The 25149-nt window shown below is 54.6% G+C and overlaps 1 protein-coding gene across 7 annotated transcripts in view; it reads left to right on the top strand.

The window, feature by feature from the left end:
• Dpp6 (dipeptidyl peptidase like 6) overlaps window positions 1-25149 on the top strand; it is an 872193-nt gene that overhangs the window by 514110 nt on the left and 332934 nt on the right. For all 7 annotated transcript variants that reach the window (XM_047560556.1, XM_047560558.1, XM_047560555.1 and 4 more), the window contains exon 2: window positions 22905-23019. In XM_047560556.1, the coding sequence (XP_047416512.1) occupies window positions 22905-23019 (115 nt within the window). The remainder of the gene's footprint in view (window positions 1-22904; window positions 23020-25149) is intronic.

Raw genomic sequence — 25149 nt, 5'->3', positions numbered from 1 at the left:
CCCGTGTCTCAGGTGCAGAATTCAGGCCAACGTGAACCTCGCTAGCAAATGGGACTCCCCAGACCAGAAAATCCAAATGCTCTGCACAAGGGAAGGGAAGCCCTTCTGCCAGAGAGACCATGCTCCAGCTCTTGAGTTCCCTCTCCTATCTCAGGTATGAGGGCCAACTTAATTTAAATCGAAAAGGAACCTTTCTTTCAAGATGCGTGTTTGACGCTGCCCGCCTCTGCTTCATCCCTGAGCAGCCCTTAGAGACGGCCGGTTTCCTGTACGGTGAAGTTGAAGTTCTCTGTCCGGCATCCTAAACTGACCCCACCCAGCATGGTCCTCTTCGTCACCTCTCTCTACTTGCCTTAAGAAGTTCTCAGTTCCAAATGACCTAGGTGTTACCCACTGAGCCTGGCCAGTCCTTCCTGAGAGCCTGCCTTGGTTATCTGTTGCTGCAAGCAATTCTGACGTCTGCCCAGTTCTGAACTCCCTCTTGCAAGGTTGTGGTAGGACGTCAGCGGTGGCTGCATCACCCGGAGGCAGGACGGGGGCTGGAGGTTCCCCAGTGGTGGCCAGTTGGTGCTGGGTGTTGGCCGAGGCTCTGGGGCCCCGCCACAAGCTGTTTGAGAGATCCTGTGGCATGGTGGCTGGCCTCTGCCCTAGGAAGTGATCTGGGTTCCCTGGCAGGAGCTGTGACTGTGTTGATGATCCAGCCTCTGAAGTCGGACGTGTCACTTCCACTGTGTGCTGTGAGCCGTGCCCCCAGCCCTGGATCAATCTGTAAGGGAGCGAATAGCAGGAGGTTGGATAATGAGGGCCATCTCGGGGGCCGCTACCACAGGGTCTTAGCTCACGCCATCAAAGCTCGCGGGGCTGGTCTCCTCGTGCCCCCTCCAGCACACAGGCACGACTGTCTTCCTCCGCGAGTCTTCCTGCCTTCTTCAGGATCAAAGTGAGGGGCCTCACCTCTGAGCCTAGCGCAGTACCTGTGGATCCGGCAGCGTGCCTCTCTTTGCACGTACGAGTTTCGTCTCTAGCTGTTACATTCTAGTTCAAGGTTCTAGCGTTTACGAGAATACCCTCCATGTGGTAGGTACCGATCCCCTAACGATGGTTACTAGGAACTAAGAAGACAAACCTGCGTCGTACATCTGATGCCTCTGACGCGCTGTGGCTTTGACTCACGTTCACGTGCACCTCCTCGGCCTGTGAGTGGCAGGCGTGTCAACCTTGCTGGTAAGTTTTGTGGAGAACTGGTCTGACGTTGCAGACTGTGGAAGCTGGGCGAGCCGAGGCGCCTGTGGAGAGGAGGCTGCCCTGGCATCCGTGCCTGTTTAGGAAGCCACTGGGCCCTGAGCAGCCGGGGGCCCCTCGATAAGCACAGAAGACTCGCTGAGGGCCTGTCTGGCTGGGTGGGGTTGCAGTCTGTTCGTCGTGGTAGGAGGCAATGCTATATTCCATCTAGAGCGTCTGCCCCGGCCAGGCCAGGGAGGCATTGCGCTCGGTGCCGGGAGGCTGGGCCGTTCTCCCTGCAGACGTATTTGGTGTTTGGATTGAGTTCGACAAATCCTCCGTGGCATCCAGAAAGCAAGGCAAGAGCCATGCAGGGTGGATTTGGACGGGACCTGTGCCTCTCTCCCTCGTCCTCTGCCTTCACTTCGGGTTGTACAACTCCCCTGGGAGATGAGCCCGTAGGCGGCTAGCTGCTAACTTCATCCTGTGGGTACTTAGTCTCCAACGATATGAATAAGTTGAATGAAAGCCCATTGTTGAATGTTGCTCTCGTGTTTTCAAATTCTAACACTGACCTCGGAGGAGGCTTAGGAAGCACTTCCAGATGGAGATGATCAAGTGTTTGGTTGGCCGGCTCCTTTTGAGCACAAACAATAAACATGCAGAATCTCTAAAGCAGCTGGTTCCAGGGCTGGTGAAGCAGCTTCGGCCTTTGCAGCCGAGATGAAGAGCCGCTTACCGCCCAGGTCGAGCTAGGATGCTGTCCAAATCAGGGGAGCCCGGTCGACAATCATTTTCTGTCTTTGCCATGTACACACTATGCCCCAGGAGGCGAGCGAAGCCAAGCCAAGCCCCCGATGACCCCAGGCCGCCTCTCCCCGCCCCGTCACCTTGCAGGGTGGCTCCGTGACACCCCAGATCCTTTAGTTTGAATGTTCTCTCTCTGCGCACAGCATACCTTGCCAGCTTTGCTGTGCCGAGTTCATGTAGGGACCCTTTTAGCGCACAGATCAGGTCTTGGTCGATGTGGATGACAGCCCACATGCTGGCCGTCACATACCAGGTGTGGGAGAACCGGGAGGCACAAACCCCTGGAAAAGTCAGCACCTGGGCCTTTGCCCAAGACAGCGTCCTGCGGACCTGGGTGTGCTGTGCCCACCTGTGTGCATGATTGTCTCCCCTTGGTTTGTCCCTCCTCACCAACCACTCCACTCCCAGAGACAAAGACAGAAAGTGCCAGACCACCATCTTTTCCCCCGTTGGGGTGCTGGCCCCAGAGTCTACATACTCCCCCAGAGTCACGGTTCATCTGTGCCCTCTCCTGCCCATGCCTCCCATCCGCCCCACACTCCTGCATAAGTCACTTGTCATGGTGCTGTGGCTGATGGTTGTGTGGACAGTCACGTGGTCGTGGGCTCAGGATCAACTGTTCTCTGTGGTGGCGGCTGTACCTCTTTGCTCTCACCAGCAGTGTACTTGTGGGTGTATATCCAGCAGAGTGGAAATCAAGTACCAAGAGATGGTACCACACCCACGTGCATTCACGATGGCATTCACAACAGCTCAGGGGAGTTAAAGATGTGGTCTAGACACACAATGGACTATTATGCAGCCTGTAAAAAGGAAATCCTGGGGCTGGGGTTGTGGCTCAGCGGTAGAGCACTTGCCTACTATGTGTGAAGCACTGGGTTCAACCCTCAGTCCCACATATAAATAAATAAAATAAAGGTATTGTGTCCACTACAAGTGAAAAGTATATTTAAAAAAAGGATATCCTGCCAGCTCCCCAAGCTGGGTGAAACAAGCCGTCACAGGACAAATGCCCCACAGTCCCCCTAAGTGAGTGTCTGAGACAGTCAGATGTGTGGAAGCCCAGAACAGAATCCTGGCTGCCAGGGCTGCAGGGGACGTGGGGCGCTGCTGATCAAGGGGAAAAAAGTTTCTGTCACACAAAAAGAACAAAGGCTGGAGACTGCGTGTTCACACTTCCTCGGAGGGTGGAGCTCAGGTGCAGGGCTCCTACCAGGACAGACCTGGGAATGGGAATGTGTAGGGCCGGTGTGCGTCGGAGAGAAAAGCAGGCTGGGCGCTGGCCCTGGCAAAGCGGGAAGAGAACCGGGTCTGCCGGTGCAGGTGTGGCTCGGCACTGCTCACCCACGACACTGGACGCCCACCTGTGGGTGGACACGACAAGGTCCTGTTTTCAGCACAGTGACAGTGGTCACACCCCTTGCAGGCCGTAGCACACGGCAGGACCCTGGAAACCCGCGGCCCCTCTCCTGCGCCCCATGCTTCTGCCCTGGCAAGCTACTTGGTACCAATGGTTTCCTTTCTGCCTTTCTAGAAAGAGGGGTTTGGACGTGGTGATCTATTTGGGGTGACCCGCGCTCTGTTGGCGAGGTGTAGACCATCACTGGCGCCTTCCAGTGATGGCCAAAGCTTTTGGTGAGCTGGTCAGCTGCATCAAGTCTTCAGAGGAGGACGAGGCTGCTGCTGTGCATCCTGTTCATTCCAGTGGCCCCAGTGCCCAGCACGCGGTAGGCATAGAGAGCATCTGTTTAGTGACTGGAGTGACGAGGCGTGCCAGCGCAGAGGCGAGAAGTGGATGGCACATTCAAAACAGGGTTTGAAGAGAATGAAGAGACGTTTAGAAGGGAACGCAGGGTCAGGAAAACCAGGAAACGGTGGCAGAGCACTGGGGACGAGCAGCGGGAAGCAGTGCCTCACTTGGCCCTGGAGAGCTGTGCTGGGACCCGGCAACTCTCTGCAGCAACGAGGGCACATCCTCCCGGATGTGGCGCTGGGCCGTCGGGAGCAGAGTCAGCGGCCAGTGGGGTCTGCGTGGCCCCAGGTCCAGGCCTCGTCTGCTCGGGAGCCAGGGGAGCCTGGCCAGGGTTTGGCCAAGGAGTGGCCAACGTCAGCCGTTATGCTTCGCTCCTGAAGCGTTTTGCTCTCTCTGAGTACCTGGGAGAGGATGTAGGAAAGCCGGACACAACAGAATATGCGGTGAAAGAGCAGTTTCCCCGCAGGACGCAGCTCGGTGGTGACTAATGAACTGGGAAATCATGAGATGCCTCCCTGAATCACTTTCACAAATTAATCGTGTTTTGCAGGTCAACTGAGGATTTTGGCTCCTTCCTTTAAAGCCGAGTTTGGAAAGAACTGTTGAGTGTGAGCTATGTCCTCTGCCACATTCCCGGGGGCAGAGGAGCCAGCAGGGCAAAGGAGCTGATGGAATGTTCCAGAGTGCACACAAACACCTCGTGTGGTAGGGAAAGGCCAGCAACTGTCATGGAAGCAGGGACCTTGGAGGAGCTGGATGAGGGTCCTGTCTTTCACGGCTCTTCCCATGGGGTGAAAGGATTGCCAGTGTCCCCAACAGCACACACATCTGTAAAAATGTCTGCCTTTCTCTCACAGAGTCTAAAAGCAACTCTGTTCTCTGCGACTCTCTCCAGCTTCAGGCCCCCGAGGGAGGCAGGAGTCCCGAGGGCCCAGGAGCATCGTGTTAGCGATGCGTGTTTGTTCCAGCACACATGCGCTCACAGGCTGGATCCATTGTCCACAAGTAGAGGAAATGGTCCAGAGGAAGCCATCTGCGACCGTCACTATCGCTGCTGTGACATGACCACTAATGTGATGATTCAAAACAGCGAATTCACTTCCTGCAACTTTGTTACTGAAGCCCACCCTGGGCTTCCCGGGCTCAGGTCCAGGGGCCTGCAGGGCTGGGACCCTCTCGAGGCCCTGGCAAGGGTCTGCTCCAGCCCTTCCAGCCTCTAGCACCCCCCACGCTCCCCAGCTCAGGGTTCCCTCCTCTCAGAGCCACGGTGGCTGGCTGGGTCTCTAATACCACCTCCCTCGTCCTTGTGAGTCCAGTGGACTCCGGGGACAATCCAGGATCGGTTCCATTGTAAGGCCACTGGAATGCGGCGTGTCTGCGGGCCCTGGGAATCCCGGCGTAGACGTGTTCCTTGGCGGAAGTGCTCGTGACGCTCAGTTCTGTGTGGGCCTAGGTGAGCCCCTCCCTCAGGTCCGCCCGAGGTGGAGGTGACAGAGCCGGGCCGATGAGTCTGCAGAGAACTGGGCTAGGAGTCAGGACGGCCGGAGGCTAGACCTGGCACTGCCCCTGGGCAGGCAGCCGGCTGATCCCCGACCGACGGAAAGAGGCTTCCCCAGGCTGCGTCTGCCACCCGGAGGCTTTGCGTCGGGCAGCCCCTGAGATCTCCTGGAGACCTCCGAGACCTCCAAGTGTGAGAATCCGTCTGCTGTGGCGGAGGTCACGAAGAGCAGTGTATGTCGGTGTGGAGGTGACGTTCCTCTGGGCTCATTTCAGCCTTGGATACCCCTAAAGTCTTAGGCACGTTTAAAGCGACTGGTTCCCCGCTGAGTAATTAATGTAGGTGACCCAGGGATGGTGAGAGGCCGATGGCTAATTCTCCCCAGACGCAGTGTGTCTGCTCCCGGGAACAAGCCATTGTCTTCGGGGTGACTTGGCATCCAACCTAAAGGATGAGGTGTGGATTTTAACCAGAGTATCATGCTACACTTCGGGTTCCTTCCAGAAATGAATGATTAACTTTTTCTTTTTCACAAAAACGACTCCTTAACCCTTCACAGAGGTTATGAGCACCCCTCAAGTGGACTTCAACCCGTGAAAGTAGCGGTCAGCGCAGCCCTGAGCCCCCTGCTCCCCAGGCTCAGCCACACTACTTGAAATGTGCTGGGATGGTCCCTGGACATCTCCCACGCGTCACAGAGGGCGGGCTCTGCGCCCGCCTGGGCCTGTAGCCATGGATACGTCCAGGGGTGCAGTGGCCCCAAGGACGTTTCTCTCTTCCTCCTCTTTTCTTTATAGATCAATCTGGAAGAGAAAAAAGTCTCCTTTTAAGTATTTAAACTGGCTGGCAATACGTTCGGATGCCATAGAACTAAGAGATGATCCCGCCGTGAGGGCTTGGGATCCTGAGTGGATCTGACCTCCTGCTACTGTGGAACACCTCAGTGCTGGATCACTAGGCAGGAGCTGACGTCCGTGTCTTCTGGCCTGGACAGTCCCCAGAGTCGTCCTGTCGCTTCGGCTGTGCGTCCAGTAGACAGCACTCGAGGCCGGAGCTCGGCACGACGCTTAGGTGCACTACAGTCTGTTTTCATACTGAACATTTTGTCTTTGCATCGACTTATTGAGTTGATTGTACAACCCAGGGCTCTGCATTCAAAAGAGCACTTGTGCACCACAGGCTGGGGGCTGTGCCCCGAGGCCCCACCTCCTGCACGCGTGGTGAGGGGACTGTGGCGCTGACTGACCAGCGAGGTGGGGCGGGAGCTCCCGGGAGCACCAAGCTGTGGGGTGGAGCCCTTGTGTTTGATGACTGTGTTTTCACGTGTGCACCCTGGGTTTTGACGGCGTGTCACAGGGAAGGTTGTGGCTGTGGCAGGTGCAGCCTGTGCAGGGAGCCCCTGGCCCTGACTGTGCAGGAGAGGGAGGCAGCAGGACAGGGCGGCTGCTCTGGCCACCAGGGCACCATGGAGAGGGAGTGCTGGAGGACAGGTGGCCACTGAGAGATGGCGACTTTGGAAGAACATCAGCCAAGAGGCGCTCTTCAGGAGATGGAGATGTAGAGACTCAAATCCGTGGTGTGAACAGGTCCTGGAGCATAAATCCACTGGGAAGCCACTTGTCTCCACCGCTAGCCTGTCTGTGTGCAGTGCTTGAGCCCCGATTATCACTTCCTCTACCAGTGGCCTGTACTGATGGTCCAGCGCTGATCGGGTCATCGTAATCAGAAATGATTTTTGATAAAGATTGCTATGCAGGTAAAAATTGTAACAAGGTCGTTCATATTTTAACGTCAACAATTTTATGTTATTACATTATCATTTGGAGCTTTGTTCTCTACTCTCACCTAAATATATTGAGTTGAGATAAACCAAGTATTATCATCTCTGTAAGTCACATCCTAACATTAGGAATCCACACATTCTGTATTGTTCCTTTTTCATGCAACAACTTGGAAGAAGCTCGAGGTCACGTGAAATCCGCGTGCCCGTTACCAGAGGTTTATGAGCAGTGAACCCGGCCTTCTCGCTTGGGCTTGCTGTGGCTGAGGCTGATGCAGGTGTCCTCTTTCTGTCATAGGGATTCCTTCCTTGTCTTAGGAATAGTCACTTTCAGGAGCTGTTTGAAACCAGCCTTCATCCCTCAGAAGGCTGGAAATGGGACCCCAATGTAACATTGCACCTTGATCCTGCAATAGCCGTGACAGCTGTGGGGCGGTTTTCAGGTGGAACCGTCTCTTCTTCAGCTCACCGTGCTGGTCTCCGCTGTTTCTTCTGTGACTTGCCTGTGCGTGTCTTGTGTCTTCAGCTGTTCGCTGTTCCAGGAGGGAAGCGCCTTTTCTGTGGCCATCGCAGGGACTTACATGGGGGCCTTTGGACAGAGGGCACCCACTGGTGCTGGAATAAACAGGAAAGCCAGGAGGCGCTGACGGTTCCAGGTGAACGCCTCCAGAGCCAGCGTGTGGGTCCGCACCAGCTCAACCCAGCAGGTCACCTCGCCAGCCCGGCCTCGGCCAGTCTGTGGCAGCGCTGAATCCGTTGCCGTTTCCTTTAAATTAGCAGCATTTTGAACTTGATTTCAATGCTGTGGCCAAATCACTTCATTTCAGAGAGGCCTAGATAAGTTGAGAGCCTGTGTTCCTAAGTCTGAATAGGATAAGACGGGTCTGGCGGATCAAAGAGGCCTTAGCAGGCTGGCAGGGCTTCTGTGGAGAGACTTTTGTTGGAAATCGGGAGGCATGAGTGCTTCATAGGATCCCATACAACGCTTCAATACCTAAGAAGTCGGGGATCAGTGGGGACCTGCTTCTGGAGCCAGGAAAGTCGGGCTACATTGTGTTTGTTCTGAAAGCCCCTGCTTGGCATAGTACACCTACGACACATTAGGCCTGTCACTCGCACAGAGGGAGGTGCTCAGAGGAACACCCCTGTCGGGTGAGGAAGAGTTCTTGGGAATACCTGTCCCAGTGGTACAGGTGAGGTGCAGCCGACACAGAACCCAGGACCTGGCCTCCAGTTTCTACCTGCTGATTTACATCTGTGTGACGCTGGGCAGGTCCCTCCGCCTCTCTGAGCTTCGCTTCTTAACCTGTAAAAAGGGATAATTCATCTAACCCTGTTTTTGCTCACATGACCTAAGTTCTGTGAAGTACATTTGAGATTCAGTGGAATCCACATGTGATCAATTAAGGCCTGAAGAGTCCAAGGCGGCCACAGTGGATTTCGTAGTACCGCTGAGTTGTGCTATGATTGTTGTTACCATTTTTATGTCTTTATTATTCATTTGGGCGGAGTGTGCACCACAAAGCCTGTGCTTGCTGAGTGTGGGGGTCACACTTTGGGTTTTGCTGAGTCATGCAAGATGCTGCAGAGGGCAGTGTGGCATTTGTCTGGTGACGATGTCACTGGTCACATATGTTGTTTCTCATCTGGTGAAGAGAAATTACATGGGGGGAGGTGGCTGCTCACACTGTGGTCACAGCTGGCCAGTCAGAGGGCAGCATTTGTCACTGGTGACCGCTGGCCAGAATTGAGTTCCCACAGGATCATGTTTCCTTGCTGGTCCACCTAATGTTGATGGGTGCAGTTTTATGTTTGAAAAACCACCACCCCACGCTCCTACTCTCACGGGCTGTGAAGGGTTGTGGAGGTGGGCATGTGGTGTGGGTTGTGGAGGTGGGTGTGGTGTGGGCTGTGGAGGTGGGTGTGGTGTGGGTTGTGGAGGTGGGTGTGGTGTGGGCTGTGGAGGTGGGTGTGGTGTGGGCTGTGGAGGTGGGTGTGGTGTGGGTTGTGGAGGTGGGTGTGGTGTGGGTTGTGGAGGTGGGCGTGTGGTGTGGGCTGTGGAGGTGGGTGTGGTGTGGGTCGTGGAGGTGGGTGTGGTGTGGGCTGTGGAGGTGGGTGTGGTGTGGGTCGTGGAGGTGGGCGTGTGGTGTGGGCTGTGGAGGTGGGTGTGGTGTGGGCTGTGGAGGTGGGTGTGGTGTGGGTCGTGGAGGTGGGTGTGGTGTGGGTCGTGGAGGTGGGTGTGGTGTGGGTTGTGGAGGTGGGTGTGGTGTGGGCTGTGGAGGTGGGTGTGGTGTGGGCTGTGGAGGTGGGTGTGGTGTGGGTTGTGGAGGTGTGGTGTGGGTCTGGGTGGGTGTGGTGGGGTTGTGGAGTGGTTGTGGTTGGGCTGTGGAGGTGGGTGTGGTGTTGGCTGTGGAGGTGGGTGTGGTGGGGGTCGTGGAGGTGGGTGGGTGGTGGGTCTGTGGAGGTGGGTGTTGGTGTGGGTTGTGGAGGTGGGTGTGGTGTGGGTCGTGGAGGTGGGGTGTGGTGTGGGGTCTGTGGGAGGTGGGGGGGTGTGGGTCGGGGAGGTGGTGGTGGTGGGGGTCTGGTGGAAGGTGGGGTGGTGGTGGGTCGTGGAGGTGGGTGTGGTTGTGGTTCGTGGAGGTGGGTGATGGTGTGGGTCGTGGAGGTGGGTGTGGGTTGGCTGTGGAGGTGGGTGTGGTGGTGGGTCGTAGGAGGTGGGTGTGGTGTGGGTCGTGGAGGTGGTGTGGTGTGGGCTGTGGAGGTGGGTGTGGTGTGGGCTGTGGAGGTGGGTGTGGTGTGGGCTGTGGAGGTGGGTGTGGTGTGGGCTGTGGAGGTGGGTGTGGTGTGGGTTGTGGAGGTGGGTGTGGTGTGGGCTGTGGAGGTGGGTGTGGTGTGGGCTGTGGAGGTGGGTGTGGTGTGGGTCGTGGAGGTGGGTGTGGTGTGGGCTGTGGAGGTGGTGTGGTGTGGGGTGTGGAGGTGGGTGTGGTGTGGGTTGTGGAGGTGGGTGTGGTGTGGGTCGTGGAGGTGGGTGGGTGTGGGTCGTGGAGGTGGGTGTGGTGTGGGCTGTGGAGGTGGGTGTGGTGTGGGTTGTGGAGGTGGGTGTGTGTGGGGTCGTGGAGGTGGGTGTGGTGTGGGTCGTGGAGGTGGGTGTGTGTGGGTCGTGGAGGTGGGTGTGGTGTGGGTCGTGGAGGTGGGTGTGGTGGTGGGTCGTGGAGGTGGGTGTGGTGTGGGTCGTGGAGGTGGGTTGTGGGTGTGGGCTGTGGAGGTGGGTGTGGTGTGGGCTGTGGAGGTGGGTGTGGTTGGGCTGTGGAGGTGGGTGTGGTGTGGTCTGTGGAGGTGGGTGTGGTGTGGGTGTGGAGGTGGGTGTGTGGTGTGGGCGTGGAGGTGGGTGTGGTGTGGTCGTGGAGGTGGTGTGGTGTGGGCTGTGGAGGTGGGTGTGGTGTGGGTTGTGGAGGTGGGTGTGTGGGGGTTGTGGAGGTGGGTGTGGTGTGGGTCGTGGAGGTGGGTGTGGTGTGGGTCGTGGAGGTGGGTGTGGTGTGGGCTGTGGAGGTGGGTGTGGTGTGGGTCGGGAGGTGGGTGTGGTGTGGGTAGTGGAGGTGGGTGTGGTGTGGGTCGTGGAGGTGGGTGTGTGGTGTGGGTTGTGGAGGTGGGTGTGGTGTGGGCTGTGGAGGTGGGTGTGGTGTTGGGTCGTGGAGGTGGGTGTGGTGTGGGCTGTGGAGGGGGTGTGGTGTGGGCTGTGGAGGTGGGTGTGGTGTGGGTCGTGGAGGTGGGTGTGGTGTGGGCTGTGGAGGTGGGTGTGGTGTGGGTCGTGGAGGTGGGTGTGGTGTGGGCTGTGGAGGTGGGTGTGGTGTGGGTCGTGGAGGTGGGTGTGGTGTGGGCTGTGGAGGTGGGTGTGGTGTGGGTTGTGGAGGTGGGTGTGGTGTGGGTTGTGGAGGTGGGTGTGGTGTGGGTCGTGGAGGTGGGCATGTGGTGTGGGTTGTGGAGGTGGGTGTGGTGTGGGTTGTGGAGGTGGGTGTGGTGTGGGTTGTGGAGGTGGGTGTGGTGTGGGCTGTGGAGGTGGGTGTGGTGTGGGTTGTGGAGGTGGGTGTGGTGTGGGCTGTGGAGGTGGGTGTGGTGTGGGCTGTGGAGGTGGGTGTGGTGTGGGCTGTGGAGGTGGGTGTGGTGTGGGCTGTGGAGGTGGGTGTGGTGTGGGTTGTGGAGGTGGGTGTGGTGTGGGTTGTGGAGGTGGGTGTGGTGTGGGTCGTGGAGGTGGGCATGTGGTGTGGGTTGTGGAGGTGGGTGTGGTGTGGGTTGTGGAGGTGGGTGTGGTGTGGGCTGTGGAGGTGGGTGTGGTGTGGGTTGTGGAGGTGGGTGTGGTGTGGGCTGTGGAGGTGGGTGTGGTGTGGGTTGTGGAGGTGGGTGTGGTGTGGGTCGTGGAGGTGGGTGTGGTGTGGGCTGTGGAGGTGGGTGTGGTGTGGGTGGCAGCACAGAGACCGCAGCCCCTCTCCTCAGCACTGGAAAACAAACCGTTCGTACCTCTAAAACCCTAACATTCCCAGTGGGAAAGTCCACTCTCCTTCAAGCCTCCTCACTCGAATAATCAGCCAGGAAGCAATCATGGCTTCCCATGAGCCAGAGGAAGAAAGGAAGCCTCTGAGTTCAGGCCAACCCTGTCCTTGGCTTCCGAGGGCATCCCAAAGCCCTGCAGCCACGGACTCTCGGTTTAGACTTGAGAGCTCCAGGCTGGGACAGTCGCATGGAGTGCCTCAGGTACACCTTCCGTGTAAATATATCCTACACACACAACTGCACAACCCAGCTGCGGCCCTGCTAGTCCTCCTGGCTGGGCGTTTGAAGGCATTAAAGGAAACTCATTCTAATCAGTTTATTAAGCAAATATTCATTTAGCATGTGTAGGAAGTGCTGTTTGTGGCATGAGGGAAGGAAGTGGCCACCAGCCTGCTTGCGGCGTGGCCCTGCCCTGCAGGAACTGCAGTTTAATTGTCAGGAGGCCAGCAGGTAGGGTGCGGGGCGTGGGTGGGTTGCAGGTAGTAAGGGCTGCACCCTTCCTTGCAGGTGCAAGAGAGCACCACGGGCCTCTGCACCAGTCAGGGTCTCTCAGGAGGCCTGATCCGACTTGAGCCCCTCCTGCGAGGCTGTTTGCTGAGCTTGGGCAGACTAGGACAAGGAGAGTTACGATCCTGCAGACTGGACAGCCTGAACCTGAAGCTGGGCCTCGACTGAGCCTGAACAGTTGGCAGGGGCCATGGCGTGACTGTTCTCTGGACAGGCGGGGGCCATGGAAGTGTGGCCTGAGGTGTGTTTGTGGGTGGAGGACACCCCTGCCAGCAGGCGGCAGGGCCTGGGAGACTGGCAGAGACACCTCTGGACAGCTCTTGGCTGTGGGCTCCCAGTGCTGCCAGCCAGCCCACCCGAGGCCAGCCTGCAAGGACGTGAGGGCTGCAGGGTGTGAAGGCCAGGGCTTGGCCTCCTGGGACATGGAACGAGGCAGGGAAGGCGCGGGTGAGTTGAGGGTGCTGGGGGCAAAGGGCATGTTCCACACAGCACCCCTGAGAGAACAAAGCCTTGGGGCAGGGCTGTCTGACAAAGGCACAGGTGGCCTTGGACATGGATCCTGAGCACCCGCAGTCCCCAAGCAGCAGTGCTGATCTGGCGTCCTGGGGCATCCCATTCAAATCGTTGGCGAGGGCGTGGCTACCCAGCTTGTCCTGGGTGGGTGTGCGGCTGTGGAGGGCGCTCCTGTGGACGGTGGCTTCATCCTGCACTTCTTACAGGCGTCGGCTGAGGGCGCTGCGGGGCGGAACGTCCGCCCGCCCCAGAGGCTTTGGTTCAGTGGTCTTGGGCTGCGCGGCTCCGCCTTCTCCATCCAGGGACTCCAGGGCTGCCTCCAAAGCATCGTTTTGAGAAATGCGGGAATTATTTCAAACCCCCTTTCTGGTAACAGCAGTGAGCTTTCCCCTTCTACCCTGGGGCCTACAGCTTTGTTCTTTGTCGTGTCCAAAACACACAGAACATGTCGGCTTGCGGGCTTGAGTCTGCTCTGGCCTGGCCACCCTGACCCCTCCTCCTGGGTCCAGCTCTGAGAGTCTCCGCTTGCCTTCCTGCAGGCTCTGCGGGTGCCTTTCACAACACACAGCGTGGATGTCAAGCAACGATTCCTGTGTTCCCTCCCGTGTTGAACATGCCGAGGTTAACGCGTGTGCCTCAGGTCTCCTCCGAACATCCTAGACTGTGGATTTCAGAGCTAATGTGTTTCACCCACAACAGCAGTAAAGGTGTCCTGCAGCTTCCCAGAACTGCAGTAAGAACATGGGGTCATCCGTGAAGTGAGGAAGCAGCTCAGCGCTCGCCATGTGACCGAGGCCGAGGCCTCACTACCCACACCTGACACGCAGAGCACATTTTCGTCCTTCACCTAGGCGGTATTTGGAAACGACCCCTGTTGACGGCTGCCGTGTGGAGGCCGCCACCGCCTAGAAGTCCTTCCCACGCTGCAGACTCCCTTCTGCACAGGGTGTGACTGTCGCAGAGTTTGAGGCACGAGAGCACGTGCCCTCCCCAGGCCAGCCTCACCTGCGCCTCTTCCTCCACGTTTCCTGGGGCGGCCACTGTCCCTGCGGGCAGCCTGCCTGGCTGTGCTGCGTGCTCCCATTTTTCTCTAGTGCAGGTTAGGTTCTCCTCCCGCCTTCCTTCTTTCCTCTCTGCGTCCTGAGCTGCCCACCTGTGCGGTGGCAGGAGGATCGGTAGACCAGGTGTGCTCTCTAGCAAGCGCTTGGGCCTTCCGATCTGCCCAGCGACCCACCCATCAGTGACAGAATAAAATCTCTCTGGACATCTGAGTCTCTTGGCCAGTTTTGGCCGGTGCTTTGTGTTCGTGCTCCAGAGGAGGAAGCTTCCCGTGAGTCTTGGATTCCTGGGTATTGACTGTGTGCGAGAAGGAGTGGGAGAGGGGTATTGAGAGAGAAACTGAGGCAGAGGCCAAGAGAGGAGAAAGAGGAGGAATCGAGGGAGGGATGGAGGGAGGGAGGGAGGGGTAGAGAGAGAGAGAGAGAAACTGCCCCAAGCCAAGCATGTTTTCCCGTGAATCACTGCAGGCTGTACTGGGCCAACCCTTTCCCACAAGCTCCCCTGACGGGGTGGTCACACCGTCTTGATCCATCTGCATCAGGTGGGGACTGCAGGGTCGTGCGTCTCGCTGCAGCCTGTCCTGGGTTCCTCTGGCTGTCTTTGTCATGCAGTTGGTCCCCATGTGAAAGGCAAGAGCCTCCCATAATGAAGAGGAAGTGAGTGCGAGTGAGCTGGTAAATCAGAAATGGGAATGAGCATCCAACCGCTTCCTGGCGTGATTATTGACGGACGCGTGTCAGTTGCTGAATGTTATTTAAAACTTGCTCTTGCCATCTTAAAGCCATTTGTTGTCCTCCTGAATATGGAAATACAATGATTAGGAAGCCGTTTGGCCATCCTGAGATAGATGCACCATTGATTTTGTAATTTGTTGCTACCTTCTACTTACAGCAAATGGTCCATGGTACATAAAAGAAATTTATGTCAGAGCTTTTCACAGTGAATGAATATTAGGAAGAAAATGCATTTAGACAACAGAAAGGAGCCGCGTGACGCAGCTCCTGCTGTCAGGTTCCTGTCCTTCATTTTCTCCAATGATTTTTAGAGTTGTTGTGTGAACAGTCAATTCCACCTGGGTCTGACATTTGGCACATTTTAAAGCACTGTGGGAGAAATCCTGGCCTTTTTCTGTGTACTTTTATGATGTCAATAAGCAAAGTATGTAACTGATGACTGATTTCTTCTAGAAGTTTCTGAGGCAGCTTACAGAATGCTCATGGCCCACCATTGTGCTTTGGATGTTGTTGACACAGGACAGGGGCCATTGTCCCCGAGGCTGCTCTGTCGCTGCCTGTTCCTCCAGGCTCATCCCACCTGGTGGCCTTGTCCAGCCACACCCAGCCCCCGGCTCAGGCCTGCTCGCTGTGCATCCTCTGTGTGGAAACCCACCCAGCTGTCCTGCTCCAATCCCTGGCTTCTCCAGAGCCTCTCACTGCCCCCAGGGAACTCAGCGCCTGTCCTGGTGCTCCCACCTCATGCCGAGCATCCCTCCCGGGTCTGCTCGGCATCCTTTGGGTTGGCAGACCCGCCCCCTCCTGCTGGCCGTCAGCCAGGCCGTCTCTGCAGGCCACCACTTTGGCCAGTGCTCATGGCATGAGGTTGGCACGCAGCATCGCGGTTGACCTTGGCTACTGGAAAACGTCACAGTGCAAGCCTGAGGGTCAGGTAAGCCGTGTGCGTAACAGTTCCTGCCTGAGACCCCTGCAGCCCCAGCCGGCCGAGGACAGCAGCAGCTGGCACCCACGCTCCTGTACCTCCACGCCCTTTCCAGTGGCGACCTCCCACCCCGTCCACTGGGTGCATCCTGGGCAGGTGCAGATCCTCTCTCGAGGTCTTCGTGGACTTCAGCGTGAACCTCCTGCTTACCCTGTAATTCTGCCCCTCTTTTTGTAGAAGTCAAATTGTTCACCTCCCTCCTCTCAGCGTCTGACCTGCTTCACTTGAGGTTACATCTGCTGGACAGAGCGGTGACACCCCAGCCAGGCCCACCTAGGTGTGCACACCCCAGTCCCAGAACCTGAGAGTTCGTGAGGTCGCGGGGACCACGGTCACAGTTCGCAGGAGCAGTTGAGGAGCTGAGTTCTGATCAGCTGACGCCCTATCCAGTCATCCTCTGCTTCCGTCGGCCTTTCTGTGGAACTGGATGACATTAGACCAGTGACTCTTTACCATGAACCCACCCAGTGACTCTCAGTGTAGGCCAGCTGTCGGCCAAACCCACCGCAGCTTTCTCTTTGCATGGTTTATTACCTGAGACAGCAAATGCCTGGGGAACAGCTTACCTCCTGAGCATTCTGTCGTCAGGGGCGACTGGCCTTCCCATCTGCTTGGACTGCCCCTCCAGTCCCAGAGGTGTGGGTGTACCACTGGGCTGGTGGACAGACCGGCAGATTCCTGAGGGTCCATAAGGTGTTGCTGAGTTCCATTCAGAGTCCGCTGGAAAGGTAATTACATATTGCCACAATAGCCAGTCTTTCCTAAGAAAATGCCACATTAAATCAGCAAGTTAGTTATTGCAAGACTACAAACCAAGGGGGGCTGTGATTTTCACCTCGTCTTCAACTGCAGGCTTTGTCACCACCTGCCACAAGACCAGGAGCAGGCCCCTCATGGGTCAGCTCGGGGCTGCAGACGCTGGGCAACCGGGCTCTGTCTTGCAGTGTATCCAGCTTCTTTTTCTCAAGTTTCCAAAGTCAACTCAAACCAGTTTAAGTAAACAAGACGGTATTTCATGAGGTAGCAGCAGTGTGTCACTGACTCCCGGGAAGACCACGTGTCCTAGAGGAGGAAGTGGAGCAGGGCGGGGGGCCAAGAGCACCGCTGTCCTCCTTGCTTCCTGCCCCGGCTCCCCCCGCCCGCCCCTCAGCCTCTCCTGCTTTCCTCTCACGCCCCCAACCTGCTCCGCTTGCTGAGTCCGACCTTCAGGCAGTGGGAGATGCTCAGCTCCCTGCCTGGCCTTCTCCTGGTTCCTGAGAGCTGCCAGGATGCGTGGCGTATTTTCCTCCCACACCTGGAATCCTGGAGCAGACTCCTGGAGCAGACTCCTGGGGAGAGGCGAGGTTCCCGGCTGAGGCTGGAGGAGGGCGGCGAGTCGTGTGCAGCACCTGCTCCGCTGACCACGCACCCAGGTGCAAGACCACCTGTGAAAATGAGCTCCAATTGCTTAGTCTTTGCCGTTGAATTGCTGGCGGTTCTTGCCCTTGAAACTTGTTTATGCTTAATGCTTAGCAAGTGCCTGTGGGGTCTTTTGACCGTGGAGAGTGATGTGTTGAATGTGCCCCCAAAAATGCCTGGTAGAGAGAGCTGTCTCCAGATGGCCTGCGGGTTTAGGGGCCAAGAGAGGCAGCCGCTGCCTGGAGAGGCTGAGACTTCGGTACCCGACATGGAAATGGGGAGGATGCGGGGGCTCGGTTTTAATTCTGCCACTCACCTCGATAGCAGGACTTCGGAGGGAACCCTCCCGGACATGGTATGTTGTGAGATTTCTGAGGAGACAGGCCACGTGCCCTTGCATTGGGGTATTTGAGGAACCACCTGATACCCTACAAACAGTGTCAAGAGATCCAAGTGCGACTGGGCTCTGAAGCGAAGAACGGTTTTCACTTGGAATGAATTTCATGAGAAGCTCTCAGAGAGTCAGTTAAGCAGTGGATCCTAAAATAATTCAAACCCTGGTATTAGAATTTGCCAGTAAAAATAATCAAGAAAAGACTTTAGCTGATCTTGGAGTCAGTAATTCGCCTGGTTTTCGTTTTCTTTGGAATGATTGACAGAGCAGGAGCTCATTCTCCAAACACAGCCCCGCTGGGCTGAGGTAGAGGGTTGGCATCAGCCTCAGCAAGGGTACTGGATGTGGCTTCAAAGGGCTCTGCCTGAGGGCAGGAAGGTAGAGCCACACGTCAAGCTGTCAACCTTAGAAGTGTCCAAACTTACAAGAGTCAAGGAGAGTGGAGCCCAGGTGAAGCCACACGGCACACACAGGATGGGCGGTGGAGAGCCTGGGAGAACCTGCCTGTGGGGTATCCACTGCAAAGAGGGAGGAGGAAGGGAAGGAGGTGCAGGAAGAGGTGCCCCCAGGAGATGATGCGCTCAGGAGGCTGAGGCAGGAGGATCACAAGTTCAAAGTCAGCCTCAGTAACTTAGTGAGGCCTTAAGTAACTTGTTGAGACCCTGTCTCAAAATAAAAAAGTAGGACTGGGTCTGTAGCGCAGTGGTAGAGCACTTGTCTAGCACGTGTGGGGCACTGGGTTCAATCCTTAGCTCCATGTAGAAATGAACAAGTAGAATAAAGGCATGCTGTCCATCTACAACTACAAAAAAAAAAAATATATATATATATATATATATAAAATAATAAATAAATTAAAAAATTAAAAATTAAAGCGACCAGGAATGTGGCTTGGTGACAAAGTACCCTGGGTTCAATCCCTGCTGCTACCATACCACAAAAAAGAAAGAAAGGAAAAGAAACGATGCAACGGTCACAGTCGCGGGAGACCCTTGCGGTGTGGAGCGTGTCCTGCCAGCAGGTGTGCGGCAAGCTCGGCCACGGAGCCAGTACCTGCCCGCCAGCTGCAGGCTCTTGTCTTCCCTGCCAGGCTCCCTGGTGAAGCTCGACCAGCTACCGACATGTGCATGTCTGAATTTTAAGAAGAGGACCAGTTGCCCAACCTTCCGTCCAGCTGTGTCCCAGGAAAGGCCCTTTTCTATTTTGGAAGCTGGAGTCAGCCTTGCAGTCTCCCATGCTTCTGAAAGCCCCTGATAGAGGAGGGGGCCGACTATTGAAAGATGGATTATTTCGAAAAAAGATTCTCCTCCTGCCCCGGTGAGAGGCCATCTGGTTGACCCCTCTGCCTTTCGCTAAGGGAAGTAAAATGTGAAATTGCCAGCTGTTCCCTGGTGGCCGGCAAGGCCAAGCTGTGCTGTCACTGCAGTCTGCTGTCCACCTGCCGCCCTGACACCTCCCATGCCTGCAGCTCCCCCGCTGCACCTTCCACCCCAGAGATGCGTTATTCACTGTGAATGGTCCACGCTCACCCCTGCTGGATGCTGCTCCTTCTGTCCCTGCAACTGTGTGACATGGTCCTTTCACCACATGAACTGCATGTCACATATGTGCACCCAGAGCACCCGAGGGGGTCCTGCCGCTGCAGGGGTGCTCCTCTTGAGACCCAGCGAAGTTAAAAGCTTTGTGCAGCAGGGAGTGGACGAGTGGACTGTGGTCAGTCTGTACCCTTTACCCTCTTTAGAGAGGGTGGAAATGTGCATCACACTTTTGGGTTCTTTCTGAGTTGCATCAAGTGTCGCGGCATCATTATCTTGCGGTGACGTCAGTTAGTGGTGAAATTTCCTCTGCTGCTTCTGTGATTTCCGAGTTTCCGTGAGCTCTCCAGCTTGTGCCAAACCCTCATGGTGACCCCACTCTCAGGCCTTCCCTGCCCACCCCTTCCCTCGACAGCCTGCATTTTCTCACTTTTAAGGTCATCTCCACCTGAGAGTCTTCACTGGAACCAGTTCTCATCTTAAGGATGACATGATAAAGGGCAAGGGAAATTAATGACAGAGATCATGCTGGGGCCGAGAGGTGGGTGGCACAGGGGAGTCCGCGGCCTGTGCTGCTGGGAATGCCTGGACCCCGCAGGCCGGGCTGTGGGAGGAAAGGCCAGCAGCCTGCAAGGAGCCCTTCTTGAATCAGTGTAAGGACACTGTGGCTCCTTGATTATTTGAATCTGTGCTTCTTCCTCTTCAGATGTACAACCACAATCACAGTATCAAGCTGTTATCACAAATTAGAAGACAGTAACATTCTCTAAAGGTGAATGTTTTATTTAGGACAAGCAACTTAGGAAAATGTCTCGTTTGTTGTAAGTACCTTGTTTGTTTCCTTTTTGCCTGAGTTAAAATTAAGTATGAACAACAGCAGCATCAAGGACAGGGGTTTCCCACCGTGGGTGTCGGTTGGCACTGTGGTTTTAGGGTCGTAGCTGCCGTGGCACTGCTAACACACCTGGGCTTGTGTTAACCCTTAGTTTTCTGCGTCAGTCAGTTGCTTTTCCACCACACACTCCAGCAAGGGTGGCCTCTGGTGGAGGCATTCACCCGTGCCTTCACGGTGCAGCACGCAGTCCCCGGGCACCATGGCGCCAAGTCTCACCCTGGCGTCAAGTCTCACCCTGGCGTTGGCACCATGAGCATGGGTGCCTGCGACCCGTGTGGAGCGGCACTGCTGGTGGTTCTGTGAAGTGCCGGAACACAGCCGCTCGACCACGCGCCACTAACACCTGGGCCACGTCTCGGTCAGTCTCCCCAGGGCCCCAGCTGCTCCCCGGGTCTCAGTGCAGCAGCGCCCTGCTTCCCTTCTGGATGGGAGCCAGGTTCCCCTGCTGCTGCGGGCAGACCTCCTCCACTCAGGTGAGCCGAGGCCTGCACACGGCCCTCGGGCCTTCCCAGCTGGCCCTAGCTGCCTGCTGTCCTCCCGGGGACTGGGCACCTGCCTCGCTCTCCACCTGGACTGTCTCTTCTCACTGTCAGCCCTGTGTGCGTCCTTCAGTTCTGCTCCCAGCCTGCTTGTCAGGAGCTCTGCCTGACCTTACCCACCCCTCCTCCTGCTTTTATCTGCTTCTCTTATCTGATGTTTTTCCTTCCAAGAGAGGAATGGAAAAAATTCAAGTCATTTGACCTGAGTTGATCACAGTGTCATTATCAGTTTGATTCACTAATGTATCAAAGGTTCACAGAATAGGGCCTGGTAATGTGAGCCCTAGACAAATGTGTGATGGACAGGTGGGTTGGACAGATGGATGAGGTGTCTGGATAAGGGATGGACAGATGGATGGATGGAGGGTGAGTGGATGCAAGATTTGTTCTTCTTTGTGCAACTTGTTCAGCATAAATATGCTTTTCAGTTCCTCTGGACCTCGAGTCCATATGTGGTGTCAAGCAGAGCAGGAAATGTACTGCAGGCTCATTTTCACTTGTAGGCCAAGAAGTAATACGTGCAATTCTACTGAAAACCATGCTGTCAGACGCTAGGTGTCAGGGCATAATTTATCAACTTATTTTGTCCTTCATGGGAAGCAGGGTAGATTCTACTTGTATTTTGGGAGTTCCACTCCTGTAAGTTAAGATAGGAAGGAATTTTGAGAGACAAACGAGATGTTCAGAAAAGCAAGCATTAACCTGCACTCTAGCTGCAAAACCACCCTGAGCCCTGGTTACACCCATGAAAAATGAAGTGTGCACCTGGACCAGGGGAGAAAGGAGCATGGAGGTGGTGAGGGTGTCCACCACCTCTTCTCTCCAATCCGCTTCCCACTGTGTTAGTACAGAGTTGTTCTTAGAGTGGAAGAAAAGGCCCTGCGCTCTGAAAGCGAAATTTGCCAAATGATAATGGAATTTAGTGAGAATGTCTTCCTCCCTGTGGGTAACATTAGCCTACTTTTAGAATGCAGGAACACTGCCTGCAAGAGCGTCTAGTGCGTCCGTGCTCAGGAACGGAGCAGCGGCCCAGAACCCGTCAAGTGGGTGTGATCTCCATGCCTCCCCCGTTACCTCGTGGTGTGTCTCGCATTCGGTGATGCGTGCTGAAATGGCTCTCAGTGCAGAATCTCTTCCTTGTCCAGCAGGCACGCAGGAAACAGGCCCTCTGTCCTTGTTCAGGAAGCCTCTGGATTCTTATCCTTCCACCAGCAGTACCAGCCTCCCACGTGTGCGTCTGTCTCCACCCCGTGTGCATGAGGACTTAGCCCTGTCGAGCTCATTCATCTCCCCCTTCCTCCCTAAAGGATTGCCCTCCAGGATCCTGGGTAGCTCTCTGTCCACCCTGTTGATTCCTCCGGAAGCAGCCCCTCCTGTTGGTAGGCAGTGTTAATGGTCTGACGTTTTATTCTGCCTCTGCAAAATTCCCTTTTCGTTCTAACTCTGCCTTCTGAGGGACACAGTCTTCTTCCTCTTTATCTTCAATAGTTGCGGAGTTCATGTCTTGGTGTTTAAGTGGACCTTCAATACATGGAGAACATTAGTCTTTGGGATTTGTCACACTCCATGTGACATACTCTGCAAACATTGTTGCCTTCTGTCATCTTTTTCGACACACTCTGTATATTATTACCTATGGTAACTCCATCATTGACCTGTGTGTCATATTGTGGGTGTGTTTGGGCAAAGTAGGGCCCATGATTAAGGGAGTGTTATCTTTATTTTGATTTACTGCACTTTAAAATATTCTAATGAACCTTCAGTTATGAATGAAGACATATTTATGCATTGCATTGTCTACTTTTGGAGACTGTCTCCATTTGGCTGACTCTTGGCTTGGTTATTATGAGTTGCAATCATGGGTACTCTAGGAGTGTGTTCTCAGAGCTACACATAGGAAGTGTCATATGGTTTGCCCTTACTTGTTCCTGTATAATTTGCTATTTTATGACAATAGTAATCATTAATATATACTACATGTTTGTTATTAATTACCAATGTAGCTATTATTATTAATTCCTAATAATGCTCCCCTTGCCTCTCAAAGACTCCTATTTTGAACTGTGAATTATATGACCAGGGAACTGAAGTTTGGCTTCCCCAGCTCGTATCCCTGATTGAGATCCTGGACCTCTTCACCCTTTAGCATCTTTTCCCCATGTCTCCAGATTCCTCCTCCTGCACATGGGGGTCCACAGAGAGGACCACAGACTGGAGAAGGGATAGGTGGGCTACCCAGGGAACTGAAGACTGCGTGAGGGTTAGCGAGGAAGAAAAGACTTACAGGAGTAGAAATGGGCAGACAGTGGTTAAAATCAGTGCCAAGTATGTGTTAACTAAATATTTAAATTGTATACAAGTTCATAGTGTGGCTGGAAACGCCATCCCAGGTTGGACCTGTTGGGGGCAGATGGGCTGGCAGTAGCCAGAGCGCTCCAAGGCCACTACCTGTGAACTCTAGTTTTCTGGGAGGAGCAGCAGTGGGCTTCTCCGCAGCTCGGAACTGGATAACGCCAGATTCTGTGTTGAGACTCATCTCCCCTAGTGCAGGGGGGCGGCCCAGGGTTTTTCTGCCACCACCGGCGGAAAGGCACAGAAAAGAGCTGGAGCAGCTTGGAGGGCGGGAGCTGCCCCTTCCGTGGTCGCATCTTGGTTGTGGGTCTCGGTGAGCTGCTGGAGTGGCGGGGTGCACTTCCTGTTCTGCTCACTGGGTGTTTCTCCTTCTGTGGTTGTTTCAGGAGCTGGTGGGGAGTAACCCTCCACAGAGGAACTGGAAAGGGATCGCCATCGCTCTGCTGGTCATTCTGGTCATCTGCTCCCTGATTGTCACCTCGGTCATCCTGCTGACACCAGGTACCTGACTCATTCTCAGCGCAGATCACTAGCAAGGGGCCAGGAGCGAGGCTTTACTCTGGTGCCGTCTGCATAGCTACCGATTCTGTCATCAGTCGCCCTGGATTCTAATGCTCGTTGTGCCATGTGATAATGTGATGTAGTGAAAACAATCCATTTTATATGCTTTGAGTCTGCTCATACAGTTAACTGGGTAGCAACGCTTGGCACAAATTTAAATCCACAATTACTTATCCATTTTTGATGAGCCTAAAGACAGTGGCACTGTAGCTGCAATGATTTCATGTATATCTTGTCATTGCTCATTCCCTATCAAGGATGAATACTAAAAATCGCTGAAGTGACATGTACTGAGTCACGGTACCCATTAGGTTCCACTGACGAGGTAAAAGCCCCGCTGGAAATCCCTCAGGGAAGGAGACACACTGGTCCACGCTTCACCACTGGTTCCACAGAGGCGCTGCAGGCGCTCAGGACGGAGATCCTTAGAAGTTCTCGGGAAGGTAGGATGTGAGGTGGGTTTTGTAGAGTGGACAGAACTAGAGCCAGAGGGCAGTGGCCATCTATACAGCCGCCTTGGCCTGTGAGATTACCGTGTGGAGCTGTCATAGGAAAACACGTGGCCACAGGTGAACGTGAGTCTGCTTTCTCCATTCTCGTGATCCTAGAGATACCTGTGTGGGGGCACAAAGCCAGAGCCCCAGTCCTCCCTAAACAGGCTGCACAGGTGTCAGACTTTAAGATAGAAAAAGAAGGTGACTTTGCAATGTGAGACAGTTTTGTGAGGGATACAAAAAAAATGTAGGCAAATATGTAGCTTTCATATTGCATGTGATACAATCATCACCCTTATACTGAAATGAGAAAGGAAAACCAGAATGCCGGCACCAAATTAGATGACAGTGTCACAAGCAGAGGAGACCACAGACAGGGTCCTTATGAAGATAGGTAGGAAAACTCTTGCTAAACAGCAGTGGACAGAACCCAGCAACACGAAAGGTTATGCACCGTGACCAAATGGGATTGATCCCAGGAAAGAAAATTTGGGCCAGCATATGAAAATCAATGTGAAAATACCCATAGGATAGAGTAGAGGATAGGTCATCTCCACAGACATGGAATAACCATGTGGCAAAAGCCCTTTCATGATGAAACACTCAACAGCGAGGAAAGAAGCATTCTCACCCTGAAAACCGGCAGCCATGTACCCAGGGTCCTGAAGTGTCAGAAAGTGGAAGTCAGTGCCCCTGAGACCAGGGACCAGACAGCAACGTTCACTCTGTCTTTTCCATTCCACATCCCCTTGGAGCTTCTATCCAGGGCCATTAGGTGAGAGATCAGAAGAAAGACATCCATACAGGAAAGAAAGATGCAGAACTCGATTCATAGAAGACATGAACTACACGTAGGAAGTCTTAATGAACCCACAAATCCTAATGCTCATTATAAATAATAAATGAGTTCAGCCGGATGGAAGATGAAAGACCAGTGCACCAAATCGCTTATGTCTGTGCCCTCGCCGTGATAATCCAAAAAGGGAATTACAAAAACAATTCCACTTGAAATAGTTTCAAAAAGAATAAGAAAAGGAACGTTACATTCATTTGTTGGGAATGAATGTAACAAAAGAAACATAAGACTTGTATACCACAAACTCCAAAACTGGAGAAAGTTGAAGATCTGAGTCAAAGGAGATCAAGAAGGGGGAGGAGGGTCCAGGGGAGGAGGATGGTGTGAAGCTGACCACTCTCCTGTGTCCACATGTGAAGACCCACAGTGAACTTCCCTTGTACATTTACCTATGAAGCAATAATTTTTAAAAATGATAAATAAATAGAAGGGAACCCAGTAGAGGGAAGGGAGGAGGGAGGGAAAGAGGAAGCACTGGGGACTGAATGGGGGGCACATTGCTTTCTATGCTTGTAGGGTTATATAAAAACGAACCCCAATATTATGTATGACTATGATGCACTCATAAAAATACATTAAAGCAATTGAGAAAAAAGACCTCATGTAAATGGATTGAAAGATGTAACATTGTAACATAGCCAATTCCCCAAATCGATCTGCAGGTTCATTTCAACCCCTTGATAATCCCAATTGCCTTTACTGAATAAGTTACTGGTTGAT

The sequence above is a fragment of the Sciurus carolinensis genome, chromosome 8 (assembly GCF_902686445.1).
Source record: "Sciurus carolinensis chromosome 8, mSciCar1.2, whole genome shotgun sequence".
Taxonomy (NCBI): domain Eukaryota; kingdom Metazoa; phylum Chordata; class Mammalia; order Rodentia; family Sciuridae; genus Sciurus; species Sciurus carolinensis.
This window is presented reverse-complemented; position numbering and strand designations above follow the sequence as displayed.